At 60.3% G+C, this 14,748-nt stretch overlaps 1 protein-coding gene across 1 annotated transcript in view; it reads left to right on the forward strand.

Annotated features, from left to right (window-relative positions):
* The window catches only part of LOC124005352 (glycogen synthase kinase-3 beta-like), a 30,714-nt gene extending 18,019 nt beyond the window's left edge, over positions 1 to 12,695 (forward strand). Inside the window, exons 9-10 of the mRNA XM_046314517.1 lie at positions 9,827 to 9,904; positions 10,147 to 12,695. Of these exons, the coding sequence (XP_046170473.1) occupies positions 9,827 to 9,904; positions 10,147 to 10,211 (143 nt within the window). The 3' untranslated portion in view covers positions 10,212 to 12,695. The remainder of the gene's footprint in view (positions 1 to 9,826; positions 9,905 to 10,146) is intronic.
* The last annotated feature ends 2,053 nt before the right edge of the window (positions 12,696 to 14,748 follow it).

The raw sequence follows: 14,748 nt of genomic DNA on the forward strand, positions 1-14,748 counted from the left end.
ATGCCCGCCTCGGTCGGTAGCCATGCCCGCCCCGGTCGCCCTGCCCGGTCGGTAGCCATGCCCGCCCTCGGTCGGTAGCCATGCCCGCCCTCGGTCGGTAGCCATGCCCGCCCTCGGTCGGTAGCCATGCCCGCCCTCGGTCGGTAGCCATGCCCGCCCTCGGTCGGTAGCCATGCCCGCCCTCGGTCGGTAGCCATGCCCGCCCTCGGTCGGTAGCCATGCCCGCCCTCGGTCGGTAGCCATGCCCGCCCTCGGTCGGTAGCCATGCCCGCCCTCGGTCGGTAGCCATGCCCGCCCTCGGTCAGCCATGCCCGCCCTCGGTCGGTAGCCATGCCCGCCCTCGGTCGGTAGCCATGCCCGCCTCGGTCGGTAGCCATGCCCGCCCTCGGTCGGTAGCCATGCCCCCTCGGTCGGTAGCCATGCCCGCCCTCGGTCGGTAGCCATGCCCGCCCTCGGTCGGTAGCCATGCCCGCCCTCGGTCGGCCATGCCCGCCTCGGTAGCCATGCCCGCCCTCGGTCGGTAGCCATGCCCGCCCTCGGTCGGTAGCCATGCCCGCCCTCGGTCGGTAGCCATGCCCGCCCTCGGTCGGTAGCCATGCCCGCCCTCGGTCGGTAGCCATGCCCGCCCTCGGTCGGTAGCCATGCCCGCCCTCGGTCGGTAGCCATGCCCGCCCTCGGTCGGTAGCCATGCCCGCCCTCGGTCGGTAGCCATGCCCGCCCTCGGTAGCCATGCCCGCCCTCGGTCGGTAGCCATGCCCGCCTCGGTCGGTAGCCATGCCCGCCCTCGGTCGGTAGCCATGCCCGCCCTCGGTCGGTAGCCATGCCCGCCCTCGGTCGGTAGCCATGCCCGCCCTCGGTCGGTAGCCATGCCCGCCTCGGTCGGTAGCCATGCCCGCCTCGGTCGGTAGCCATGCCCGCCCTCGGTCGGTAGCCATGCCCGCCCTCGGTCGGTAGCCATGCCCGCCCTCGGTCGGTAGCCATGCCCGCCCTCGGTCGGTAGCCATGCCCGCCTCGGTCGGTAGCCATGCCCGCCCTCGGTCGGTAGCCATGCCCGCCCTCGGTCGGTAGCCATGCCCGCCTCGGTCGGTAGCCATGCCCGCCCTCGGTCGGTAGCCATGCCCGCCCTCGGTCGGTAGCCATGCCCGCCCTCGGTCGGTAGCCATGCCCGCCCTCGGTCGGTAGCCATGCCCGCCCTCGGTCGGTAGCCATGCCCGCCCTCGGTCGGTAGCCATGCCCGCCCTCGGTCGGTAGCCATGCCCGCCCTCGGTCGGTAGCCATGCCCGCCCTCGGTCGGTAGCCATGCCCGCCCTCGGTCGGTAGCCATGCCCGCCCTCGGTCGGTAGCCATGCCCGCCTCGGTCGGTAGCCATGCCCGCCCTCGGTCGGTAGCCATGCCCGCCCTCGGTCGGTAGCCATGCCCGCCCTCGGTCGGTAGCCATGCCCGCCCTCGGTCGGTAGCCATGCCCGCCCTCGGTCGGTAGCCATGCCCGCCCTCGGTCGGTAGCCATGCCCGCCCTCGGTCGGTAGCCATGCCCGCCCTCGGTCGGTAGCCATGCCCGCCCTCGGTCGGTAGCCATGCCCGCCCTCGGTCGGTAGCCATGCCCGCCCTCGGTCGGTAGCCATGCCCGCCCTCGGTCGGTAGCCATGCCCGCCCTCGGTCGGTAGCCATGCCCGCCCTCGGTCGGTAGCCATGCCCGCCCTCGGTCGGTAGCCATGCCCGCCCTCGGTCGGTAGCCATGCCCGCCCTCGGTCGGTAGCCATGCCCGCCCTCGGTCGGTAGCCATGCCCGCCCTCGGTCGGTAGCCATGCCCGCCCTCGGTCGGTAGCCATGCCCGCCCTCGGTCGGTAGCCATGCCCGCCCTCGGTCGGTAGCCATGCCCGCCCTCGGTCGGTAGCCATGCCCGCCCTCGGTCGGTAGCCATGCCCGCCCTCGGTCGGTAGCCATGCCCGCCCTCGGTCGGTAGCCATGCCCGCCCTCGGTCGGTAGCCATGCCCGCCCTCGGTCGGTAGCCATGCCCGCCCTCGGTCGGTAGCCATGCCCGCCCTCGGTCGGTAGCCATGCCCGCCCTCGGTCGGTAGCCATGCCCGCCCTCGGTCGGTAGCCATGCCCGCCCTCGGTCGGTAGCCATGCCCGCCCTCGGTCGGTAGCCATGCCCGCCCTCGGTCGGTAGCCATGCCCGCCCTCGGTCGGTAGCCATGCCCGCCCTCGGTCGGTAGCCATGCCCGCCCTCGGTCGGTAGCCATGCCCGCCCTCGGTCGGTAGCCATGCCCGCCCTCGGTCGGTAGCCATGCCCGCCCTCGGTCGGTAGCCATGCCCGCCCTCGGTCCCTCGCCCTCGGTCGGTAGCCATGCCCGCCCTCGGTCGGTAGCCATGCCCGCCTCGGTCGGTAGCCATGCCCGCCTCGGTCGGTAGCCATGCCCGCCCTCGGTCGGTAGCCATGCCCGCCCTCGGTCGGTAGCCATGCCCGCCCTCGGTCGGTAGCCATGCCCGCCCTCGGTCGGTAGCCATGCCCGCCTCGGTCGGTAGCCATGCCCGCCTCGGTCGGTAGCCATGCCCGCCCTCGGTCGGTAGCCATGCCCGCCCTCGGTCGGTAGCCATGCCCGCCCTCGGTCGGTAGCCATGCCCGCCCTCGGTCGGTAGCCATGCCCGCCCTCGGTCGGTAGCCATGCCCGCCCTCGGTCGGTAGCCATGCCCGCCCTCGGTCGGTAGCCATGCCCGCCCTCGGTCGGTAGCCATGCCCGCCCTCGGTCGGTAGCCATGCCCGCCCTCGGTCGGTAGCCATGCCCGCCCTCGGTCGGTAGCCATGCCCGCCCTCGGTCGGTAGCCATGCCCGCCTCGGTCGGTAGCCATGCCCGCCTCGGTCGGTAGCCATGCCCGCCCTCGGTCGGTAGCCATGCCCGCCCTCGGTCGGTAGCCATGCCCGCCCTCGGTCGGTAGCCATGCCCGCCTCGGTCGGTAGCCATGCCCGCCTCGGTCGGTAGCCATGCCCGCCCTCGGTCGGGTAGCCATGCCCGCCTCGGTCGGTAGCCATGCCCGCCCTCGGTCGGTAGCCATGCCCGCCCTCGGTCGGTAGCCATGCCCGCCCTCGGTCGGTAGCCATGCCCGCCCTCGGTCGGTAGCCATGCCCGCCTCGGTCGGTAGCCATGCCCGCCCTCGGTCGGTAGCCATGCCCGCCCTCGGTCGGTAGCCATGCCCGCCCTCGGTCGGTAGCCATGCCCGCCCTCGGTCGGTAGCCATGCCCGCCCTCGGTCGGTAGCCATGCCCGCCCTCGGTCGGTAGCCATGCCCGCCCTCGGTCGGTAGCCATGCCCGCCCTCGGTCGGTAGCCATGCCCGCCCTCGGTCGGTAGCCATGCCCGCCCTCGGTCGGTAGCCATGCCCGCCCTCGGTCGGTAGCCATGCCCGCCCTCGGTCGGTAGCCATGCCCGCCCTCGGTCGGTAGCCATGCCCGCCCTCGGTCGGTAGCCATGCCCGCCCTCGGTCGGTAGCCATGCCCGCCTCGGTCGGTAGCCATGCCCGCCTCGGTCGGTAGCCATGCCCGCCCTCGGTCGTAGCCATGCCCGCCCTCGGTCGGTAGCCATGCCCGCCCTCGGTCGGTAGCCATGCCCGCCCTCGGTCGGTAGCCATGCCCGCCTCGGTCGGTAGCCATGCCCGCCCTCGGTCGGTAGCCATGCCCGCCCTCGGTCGGTAGCCATGCCCGCCCTCGGTCGGTAGCCATGCCCGCCCCCTCGGTCGGTAGCCATGCCCGCCCTCGGTCGGTAGCCATGCCCGCCTCGGTCGGTAGCCATGCCCGCCCTCGGTCGGTAGCCATGCCCGCCTCGGTCGGTAGCCATGCCCGCCCTCGGTCGGTAGCCATGCCCGCCCTCGGTCGGTAGCCATGCCCGCCTCGGTCGGTAGCCATGCCCGCCCTCGGTCGGTAGCCATGCCCGCCTCGGTCGGTAGCCATGCCCGCCCTCGGTCGGTAGCCATGCCCGCCCTCGGTCGGTAGCCATGCCCGCCCTCGGTCGGTAGCCATGCCCGCCCTCGGTCGGTAGCCATGCCCGCCCTCGGTCGGTAGCCATGCCCGCCCTCGGTCGTAGCCATGCCCGCCCTCGGTCGGTAGCCATGCCCGCCTCGGTCGGTAGCCATGCCCGCCCTCGGTCGGTAGCCATGCCCGCCTCGGTCGGTAGCCATGCCCGCCCTCGGGGTCAGCCATGCCCGCCCTCGGTCGGTAGCCATGCCCGCCTCGGTCGGGCCATGCCCGCCCTCGGTCGGTAGCCATGCCCGCCCTCGGTCGGTAGCCATGCCCGCCCTCGGTCGGTAGCCATGCCCGCCTCGGTCGGTAGCCATGCCCGCCCTCGGTCGGTAGCCATGCCCGCCTCGGTCGGTAGCCATGCCCGCCCTCGGTCGGTAGCCATGCCCGCCCTCGGTCGGTAGCCATGCCCGCCCTCGGTCGGTAGCCATGCCCGCCCTCGGTCGGTAGCCATGCCCGCCTCGGTCGGTAGCCATGCCCGCCCTCGGTCGGTAGCCATGCCCGCCTCGGTCGGTAGCCATGCCCGCCTCGGTCGGTAGCCATGCCCGCCTCGGTCGTAGCCATGCCCGCCATGTCGGTAGCCATGCCCGCCCTCGGTCGGTAGCCATGCCCGCCCTCGGTCGGTAGCCATGCCCGCCCTCGGTCGGTAGCCATGCCCGCCCTCGGTCGGTAGCCATGCCCGCCCTCGGTCGGTAGCCATGCCCGCCCTCGGTCGGTAGCCATGCCCGCCCTCGGTCGGTAGCCATGCCCGCCCTCGGTCGGTAGCCATGCCCGCCCTCGGTCGGTAGCCATGCCCGCCCTCGGTCGGTAGCCATGCCCGCCTCGGTCGGTAGCCATGCCCGCCTCGGTCGGTAGCCATGCCCGCCCTCGGTCGGTAGCCATGCCCGCCCTCGGTCGGTAGCCATGCCCGCCCTCGGTCGGTAGCCATGCCCGCCCTCGGTCGGTAGCCATGCCCGCCCTCGGTCGTAGCCATGCCCGCCCTCGGTCGGTAGCCATGCCCGCCTCGGTCGGTAGCCATGCCCGCCCTCGGTCGGTAGCCATGCCCGCCCTCGGTCGGTAGCCATGCCCGCCCTCGGTCGGTAGCCATGCCCGCCCTCGGTCGGTAGCCATGCCCGCCCTCGGTCGGTAGCCATGCCCGCCCTCGGTCGCCATAGCCCGCCCGGTCGGTAGCCATGCCCGCCCTCGGTCGGTAGCCATGCCCTCCCTTGTTTGGCCCTCCCTCAGTCGGGTAGCCATGCCCTCCCTCAGTCGGTAGCCATGCCCTCCCTCAGTCGGTAGCCATGCCCTCCCTCAGTCGGTAGCCATGCCCTCCCTCAGTCGGTAGCCATGCCCTCCCTTGTTTGGCCCTCCCTCAGTCGGTAGCCATGCCCTCCCTCAGTCGGTAGCCATGCCCTCCCTCAGTCGGTAGCCATGCCCTCCCTCAGTCGGTAGCCATGCCCTCCCTCAGTCGGTAGCCATGCCCTCCCTCAGTCGGTAGCCATGCCCTCCCTTGTTTGGCCCTCCCTCAGTCGGTAGCCATGCCCTCCCTCAGTCGGTAGCCATGCCCTCCCTCAGTCGGTAGCCATGCCCTCCCTCAGTCGGTAGCCATGCCCTCCCTCAGTCGGTAGCCATGCCCTCCCTTGTTTGGCCCTCCCTCAGTCGGTAGCCATGCCCTCCCTTGTTTGGCCCTCCCTCAGTCGGTAGCCATGCCCTCCCTCGGTCGGTAGCCATGCCCTCCCTCGGTCGGTAGCCATGCCCTCCCTCGGTCGGTAGCCATGCCCTCCCTCGGTCGGTAGCCATGCCCTCCCTCGGTCGGTAGCCATGCCCTCCCTCAGTCGGTAGCCATGCCCTCCCTCGGTCGGTAGCCATGCCCTCCCTTGTTTGGCCCTCCCTCAGTCGGTAGCCATGCCCTCCCTCAGTCGGTAGCCATGCCCTCCCTCAGTCGGTAGCCATGCCCTCCCTCAGTCGGTAGCCATGCCCTCCCTCAGTCGGTAGCCATGCCCTCCCTTGTTTGGCCCTCCCTCAGTCGGTAGCCATGCCCTCCCTCAGTCGGTAGCCATGCCCTCCCTCAGTCGGTAGCCATGCCCTCCCTCAGTCGGTAGCCATGCCCTCCCTTGTTTGGCCCTCCCTCAGTCGGTAGCCATGCCCTCCCTCAGTCGGTAGCCATGCCCTCCCTCAGTCGGTAGCCATGCCCTCCCTCAGTCGGTAGCCATGCCCTCCCTCAGTCGGTAGCCATGCCCTCCCTTGTTTGGCCTCCCTCAGTCGGTAGCCATGCCCTCCCTCAGTCGGTAGCCATGCCCTCCCTCAGTCGGTAGCCATGCCCTCCCTCAGTCGGTAGCCATGCCCTCCCTCAGTCGGTAGCCATGCCCTCCCTTGTTTGGCCCTCCCTCAGTCGGTAGCCATGCCCTCCCTCAGTCGGTAGCCATGCCCTCCCTCAGTCGGTAGCCATGCCCTCCCTCAGTCGGTAGCCATGCCCTCCCTTGTTTGGCCCTCCCTCAGTCGGTAGCCATGCCCTCCCTCAGTCGGTAGCCATGCCCTCCCTCAGTCGGTAGCCATGCCCTCCCTCAGTCGGTAGCCATGCCCTCCCTTGTTTGGCCCTCCCTCAGTCGGTAGCCATGCCCTCCCTCAGTCGGTAGCCATGCCCTCCCTCAGTCGGTAGCCATGCCCTCCCTCAGTCGGTAGCCATGCCCTCCCTCAGTCGGTAGCCATGCCCTCCCTTGTTTGGCCCTCCCTCAGTCGGTAGCCATGCCCTCCCTCAGTCGGTAGCCATGCCCTCCCTCAGTCGGTAGCCATGCCCTCCCTCAGTCGGTAGCCATGCCCTCCTCAGTCGGTAGCCATGCCCTCCCTTGTTTGGCCCTCCCTCGGTCGGTAGCCATGCCCTCCCTCGGTCGGTAGCCATGCCCTCCCTCGGTCGGTAGCCATGCCCTCCCTCGGTCGGTAGCCATGCCCTCCCTCGGTCGGTAGCCATGCCCTCCCTCGGTCGGTAGCCATGCCCTCCCTCGGTCGGTAGCCATGCCCTCCCTCGGTCGGTAGCCATGCCCTCCTCTGTTTGGCCCTCCCTCAGTCGGTAGCCATGCCCTCCCTCAGTCGGTAGCCATGCCCTCCCTCAGTCGGTAGCCATGCCCTCCCTCAGTCGGTAGCCATGCCCTCCCTCAGTCGGTAGCCATGCCCTCCCTCAGTCGGTAGCCATGCCCTCCCTTGTTTGGCCCTCCCTCAGTCGGTAGCCATGCCCTCCCTCAGTCGGTAGCCATGCCCTCCCTTGTTTGGCCCTCCCTCAGTCGGTAGCCATGCCCTCCCTCAGTCGGTAGCCATGCCCTCCCTTGTTTGGCCCTCCCTCGGTCGGTAGCCATGCCCTCCCTCGGTCGGTAGCCATGCCCTCCCTCGGTCGGTAGCCATGCCCTCCCTCGGTCGGTAGCCATGCCCTCCCTCGGTCGGTAGCCATGCCCTCCCTCGGTCGGTAGCCATGCCCTCCCTCGGTCGGTAGCCATGCCCTCCCTCGGTCGGTAGCCATGCCCTCCTCTGTTTGGCCCTCCCTCAGTCGGTAGCCATGCCCTCCCTCAGTCGGTAGCCATGCCCTCCCTCAGTCGGTAGCCATGCCCTCCCTCAGTCGGTAGCCATGCCCTCCCTCAGTCGGTAGCCATGCCCTCCCTCAGTCGGTAGCCATGCCCTCCCTTGTTTGGCCCTCCCTCAGTCGGTAGCCATGCCCTCCCTCGGTCGGTAGCCATGCCCTCCCTCGGTCGGTAGCCATGCCCTCCCTCGGTCGGTAGCCATGCCCTCCCTCGGTCGGTAGCCATGCCCTCCCTCGGTCGGTAGCCATGCCCTCCCTCGGTCGGTAGCCATGCCCTCCCTCAGTCGGTAGCCATGCCCTCCTCTGTTTGGCCCTCCCTCAGTCGGTAGCCATGCCCTCCCTCAGTCGGTAGCCATGCCCTCCCTCAGTCGGTAGCCATGCCCTCCCTCAGTCGGTAGCCATGCCCTCCCTCAGTCGGTAGCCATGCCCTCCCTTGTTTGGCCCTCCCTCAGTCGGTAGCCATGCCCTCCCTCGGTCGGTAGCCATGCCCTCCCTCGGTCGGTAGCCATGCCCTCCCTCAGTCGGTAGCCATGCCCTCCTCTGTTTGGCCCTCCCTCAGTCGGTAGCCATGCCCTCCCTCAGTCGGTAGCCATGCCCTCCCTAAGTCGGTAGCCATGCCCTCCTCAGTCGGTAGCCATGCCCTCCCTCAGTCGGTAGCCATGCCCTCCCTTGTTTGGCCCTCCCTCAGTCGGTAGCCATGCCCTCCCTCAGTCGGTAGCCATGCCCTCCTCAGTCGGTAGCCATGCCCTCCCTCAGTCGGTAGCCATGCCCTCCCTCAGTCGGTAGCCATGCCCTCCCTCAGTCGGTAGCCATGCCCTCCCTCAGTCGGTAGCCATGCCCTCCCTTGTTTGGTCCTCCCTCAGTCGGTAGCCATGCCCTCCCTCAGTCGGTAGCCATGCCCTCCCTCAGTCGGTAGCCATGCCCTCCCTCAGTCGGTAGCCATGCCCTCCCTCAGTCGGTAGCCATGCCCTCCCTCAGTCGGTAGCCATGCCCTCCTCTGTTTGGTCCTCCCTCAGTCGGTAGCCATGCCCTCCCTCAGTCGGTAGCCATGCCCTCCTCTGTTTGGCCCTCCCTCAGTCGGTAGCCATGCCCTCCCTCAGTCGGTAGCCATGCCCTCCCTCAGTCGGTAGCCATGCCCTCCCTCAGTCGGTAGCCATGCCCTCCTCTGTTTGGCCCTCCCTCAGTCGGTAGCCATGCCCTCCCTCAGTCGGTAGCCATGCCCTCCCTCAGTCGGTAGCCATGCCCTCCCTCAGTCGGTAGCCATGCCCTCCTCTGTTTGGCCCTCCCTCAGTCGGTAGCCATGCCCTCCCTCAGTCGGTAGCCATGCCCTCCCTCAGTCGGTAGCCATGCCCTCCCTCAGTCGGTAGCCATGCCCTCCCTCAGTCGGTAGCCATGCCCTCCCTTGTTTGGCCCTCCCTCAGTCGGTAGCCATGCCCTCCCTCAGTCGGTAGCCATGCCCTCCCTCAGTCGGTAGCCATGCCCTCCTCTGTTTGGCCCTCCCTCAGTCGGTAGCCATGCCCTCCCTCAGTCGGTAGCCATGCCCTCCCTCAGTCGGTAGCCATGCCCTCCTCTGTTTGGCCCTCCTCAGTCGGTAGCCATGCCCTCCCTCAGTCGGTAGCCATGCCCTCCCTCAGTCGGTAGCCATGCCCTCCCTCAGTCGGTAGCCATGCCCTCCCTCAGTCGGTAGCCATGCCCTCCCTTGTTTGGCCCTCCCTCAGTCGGTAGCCATGCCCTCCCTCAGTCGGTAGCCATGCCCTCCCTCAGTCGGTAGCCATGCCCTCCCTCAGTCGGTAGCCATGCCCTCCCTCAGTCGGTAGCCATGCCCTCCCTCAGTCGGTAGCCATGCCCTCCCTCAGTCGGTAGCCATGCCCTCCCTCAGTCGGTAGCCATGCCCTCCCTCAGTTGGTAGCCATGCCCTCCCTCAGTTTGGTAGCCATGCCCTCCCTCAGTTGGTAGCCATGCCCTCCCTCAGTTGGTAGCCATGCCCTCCCTCAGTGGTAGCCATGTCCTCCCTCAGTCGGTAGCCATGCCCTCCCTCAGTCGGTAGCCATGCCCTCCCTCAGTCGGTAGCCATGCCCTCCCTCAGTCGGTAGCCATGCCCTCCCTCAGTCGGTAGCCATGCCCTCCCTCAGTCGGTAGCCATGCATGCCCTCCTCCCTTTTGCCCCAAGCTTCTGTAATCCCCTCAGTTTTCCAGAGTAAGTCTGAAGCGTGTATGTTGAGAATCCTGTGTGTGTAGTATGAACCTCCTCTCTCTTTGTTTTTCTCAGAGCTATCTATCCAGCCCCAGTTGAACTCCACACTCATTCCTCCTCACGCTCGCGCACAGACATCACCTGCCTCACACGGTATGTATAGCACAGCCAACTCAACACATGCTTATTACATGTTCAATACATGCTTATTAGATGACTACATATTTACAGGACTAAGATAGGGGATATATCTTCAAATCAACATTTAACAACCTTTTTAATTGAATATTGCTGTGTTTGGATGTTAAACCCAACATATTAAAAGCATTGACCTGATGGTGAACTGAAGTATTTAGTGTGGTGTGTATCTGATGTCCTGTCTCTCCCTCCACCAGATGGCAGTGTGTCGGACAGTACCGCCCAGCCCAGCTCAGTACCTGGATCCATCAACAGCACCTGAACCCCCCCGTCCCCCATTCACCCCGTCTTTCCCCTTTTCCTCTCAACCCCATCCCTCTCTTCCTACTCTTCCACCCCCTTTTGGCTCCAAACTTCAAAAAACAACTACACACACACACACACATACAACAAAAATACTACAAAATCATCTTTTATCCCTTGAATATTCCCATTATAGGTGTAAAACAATATCTGTTGGTGGCAGTAGTCCAGTGACTGTTGGGTTGTAGAAGATGGGTGAATCTGACAGAAACTATTCTGTATTATAATCTCTGCTAATCAAATTTTATCCCTTATAAAAAACTGTTTTATTTATTTGAAAGTCCATTTTGTTTTAATGATGTCTGCCAGTGAATGGGATGCGTCAACTGATGCCCGTTTCAGTTCAGACAGTTTAGGACAATCTTCCGTTGTAGAGGTCAAAAACCAAATGGTCACGTGGGCAGATCAGTCCCTGCAGCCAATGGGAAAACTGGAGAATGGAGGTGTTCCATCTACCAAGACAATACTCCCAAACCAAGTCCAAAGTGTTAATTAGTTCTGAAAATTGAAGAGCTGTGTTATTTTGTTTTATTAAATTGGATACCAAACAGCAGCAAATTCAACTGGCATTTTAAATTTGATGAGGTGATTTTTAGAAGCTTTTATCACACAGGTGGTTTAAAAATTCAAAGGCGGGAACCGCAAGCTGTTTTATTAAACTGTTTCTGAGAAGAAACATTGAGGTGAAAGTCTTAATGTCTTTTACTTGAATAAGAGGGACCTTTTTTAAAAGAATGGAATGTACATATTCAGTTTCTATAAGCTCTTGTCCCAGTCAGTTTAGCTGGAGACATGTGTAGGTGAGAAGTAACCTTTGCACATCTCTAAAGGGGAGTAGAGCGGAGCTGTAGGGGCCCGCTGCAGCTCTTGTGCAGTGGAGATATGCAACCTGTGTATAGGAAGAGGCAGAGCTCCTCCAGTCACACCTGTACACCAATGGCCATATAGCCATACTTGAACCAAAGCTCTGTCACATCAGCTTTGAAAGTACTTGGCACTTTCACTCCTCCTTATCTCTAATTTTTCCTCAATTCATTCTAGATGCACAATTACACTGCATGTAGGGGAGGTCTTAAGTGTAAGTGTGTGTGAATGAGGTTTTTTGTGTGTTTGACTTTCCCTGGCCATCTTCCATCTCCAAATCAACCCACTCTAGCACTCTTGTTTTTGTAAGTCTAGATTCTAACAGCGTCAGTGATTTATAATCAGTAAAACCTTGTTTTCATCTGGCCCACCAACACAGACTTGCATGTTCACCATGCGTTAGAGCAACCACACCTGTTCTCCCTCCCCACTCATCACCGCACAACAACGATGGTTTGATCAAAAATACCTGCACCCAAAAAATGTAACTGCCCCAACCACTTCCGGAGCCTTCTGTTCCTCTCCTCCTTCCTCTGCCTCTCCTTCCCTCTCTGTCTCTTACTGTAAATATCAATTACCTTTTTTTTTTCCTTTTTTTGTTATTATATTGTTCTTGTAATTTCATTTGATTTTTCTCTAGCAGAGGGGAGCTGGTGTAGCAGTGACCAGGCTCCTTCTCCTCAGTCTGTCTGTAAATACAACTTCATTTCAGTCCCTGACTCGGGGGGAATAACAGAACAAAATGTTTCTCTCGTTTTTATTCTCTCCCTCCATTTCTCTCTCGTTGCCTTTCCCACAAATATTATGATCACTTTATTTATTGTATTTTTGGGGTTTATTTTTGTTTCTCTGGGGGGGGTCGTTGTCGGCTGAAGGGTTTATTTTGTAAAAGTCATCAATGCCCCGTGTCATGCAAAATAATCGAACTTCCAAGATACTGTACTTTGATCTGAACTTGAGTGTTTTCCAATAAAGGTCCTGTATTTGCAAGTACACATCCTAGCCAGTAGGTGGAACTACATTTTATTTTCTTTGATGTGAAGGGATTCTCACATGACTCTGCGTCTATGGTAGTCTCGCTGATGTCCCGACAGTATAAATGGCTGATCCTATGTAGGGTTATTGGTGATATTGCTGTATCTGGGTGGGTTTGAATGAGGGGATGAGTGGGGAGGGTGGTGTGATGTGTCCCTTCTCCCGTGTCCCACAAGTGTTTTGTGTAATGGGTTTAACCTGTTACTTCTGTCTGTGATTACATGAATGAGTGACTGACTTTAAAGAATGGATGAACGAACTGACAAATCTTACAAAAGTGTGAGTTGGGAGAGCGTGGATACATTTTTAAAAATCTTATGTTTTCCTAAAATGAAGAGCTAACAGTTATTTTTGTGTTTTATTTTCCTAGCACGAGATGGTTTTAATTTGTTGTGATCCTGCTCTTTATGACCCTGCACAAGGGTCATACCACATCACTGGTGGGAAACGGAACGGTTTTGAAGTGGATGTGGGAGAGGGACGGACTGGGAGAGACGTTTGTTGATATAAATAATTCAACTCATGATTAAAGTGATGAAACTGCCCTGGTCTCATGTTTATAAAGAATGGATGTGTGCATGCACACCAATTTATGTAGTGTCAGGTGTGAATGGCACTAAAACAATCTGCATTTATTGACCAGCGTACTTGATTGTTTTGGCTGCTAGTAGCAGACATCTAATTTATGATCAACTTGGGTGTGTTTACGCTACACAGGCCTTCATTTAAAGGACATGCAAATGACATCTGAATGGTAGTAACAAGTCAGCTGATGGCAGAGCACGGGCCAGAATGCCATAAGGCACTTAGTGTTTCCACAGCTGATTCATCTGTTAGAAGGCCAATGAGCCATCCATCAGGAGGAGGGGTGGAGCTGACTGATCCATCTCTCTCCCCACTGGCAATGCGAGATGAAATCTGCCTGTCACTCATGACACCACGCTTTATAGTTCTGAGCTTGAGGAGACCGTCACCATGGAGGGCTGGCCAATGTGAGTCACTTCCTTTCCTCGTCACCTTTTCTTTATGCCCAATAATCTGAAAGGATACAACGGAGTAAAGCACAATTGTCAAATAAGTCCACTAGAAAGAGAATTTTAATCAAATGAAACAAAGTCCCTTCTGCTTCAACAAATGCCATGTGGAGTTAAACCCCATTGACCAAAATTTGAACTGTAGTAGTATCTGACATTTACTACTCCTATCAAAGCATGATTGCTTGAGAGACCGTAGTATTTCATGAATGTGGGCACAGCTGGGATCATGGAGGAAAATCTCTAATGAAAGGCCACTCCAGTGTATACATGAGCCAGGTGGCTGAACACGCAAATGGCTTGGAAGGATGAAATTAAAATAGTTATTGGAACCACACAAATGTCAGTGAAATGATACCTTTCTTGATGAAATGCCTCTAGTTAATGAAATGACAGATGGGAGAGCAGAAGGGAGGGGGGTGTCATTGGCTCATGAATAGGTGGGCATTATAGGCAGATAAATAGTATATATAGTCATATTCTTAATATTTTAATCTGCACATTTGATGGTGTTGTCATATGATGTATCCACCCTTACTGTTTCTGATTTTAAGAGCTCAGTTGATATCTGGTGAGACTTGATATGTCACATAATACCCTTCAACTATTCCATAACTATTCTAGAGCTTGTAGATCAGTACACACTTCAAACCTGTCTTTCCTGTGGACTGGTCTCAGAGGGGTTCTTAGTTCTAACTTTTGCATCCAACATGATTCAAACTGGACTGCCAAGGAGGGCAGGATTTAATGTTGTCGCCAGGTGTTCCTGAACCTTTTGGCTGCATCTGCTTTTTCTATATTCAACAGAAAATATAGATGGGATCCTACAGAACTTTTGCCTCCCAGTGCTTTAGAGAAATCTAGTGAACATTGTAGTTTAAATCTGCCCCTCAGGTCCAGGCGGCAGCACTACTGAATTAACAGGAAGAAGCCTTGTCTGACCCGCTTAGCTCCATCAGCTCCATCAGCTCCACAGCAGTAGCTCAGTGAGACTGGCAAGTGTCTCTAGAAACAGGAGAGAGAATGAGGAGGACAGACAAAGTGCAGAAGTAAACAGGGGCTCTCCAGCATATGAACCACATCCCTCAATGCAGGACATGTCTGGGATGTTTCCACTTGTCATGTAATGCGTCAAGGATGAATAAATGTTATTCTGCAGCATGTTAAGCAGCTTGCAGTTTCAATGGCGATTGAGTGGCCCCTAGCTGGCCCTCCCCTGGCTGTGTGCCCGGACTCCTCTTTAATACCATTTGGTGCCGGGTTAAACACTCTGAAGGAACCGGTCGTCCTCCTGAACAGCCCGGGGGAGAGAAGAAATGCTGTGGGACAGTTCATATGTTCTACCAACTACTGGATATAATGCTTGACGGGGCAGAATCATGGTGCTTCAGCAGCCTGTTGAGGAATAGATAAGCATTCAGTTACTGTGGGTTTAAAAATGAAAACATGATTGATTGAGGTCTTAGTTCAAGACCTTCAGAGGTTTTATGAATGAATAGCACAAAGCCATGAGCTGCATCATGATCATGTTGAAATTTACATTTAAAAAATAAAAGGTCAAAC

Source organism: Oncorhynchus gorbuscha, linkage group LG19 (assembly GCF_021184085.1).
Source record: "Oncorhynchus gorbuscha isolate QuinsamMale2020 ecotype Even-year linkage group LG19, OgorEven_v1.0, whole genome shotgun sequence".
NCBI classification, from domain to species: Eukaryota; Metazoa; Chordata; class Actinopteri; order Salmoniformes; family Salmonidae; genus Oncorhynchus; species Oncorhynchus gorbuscha.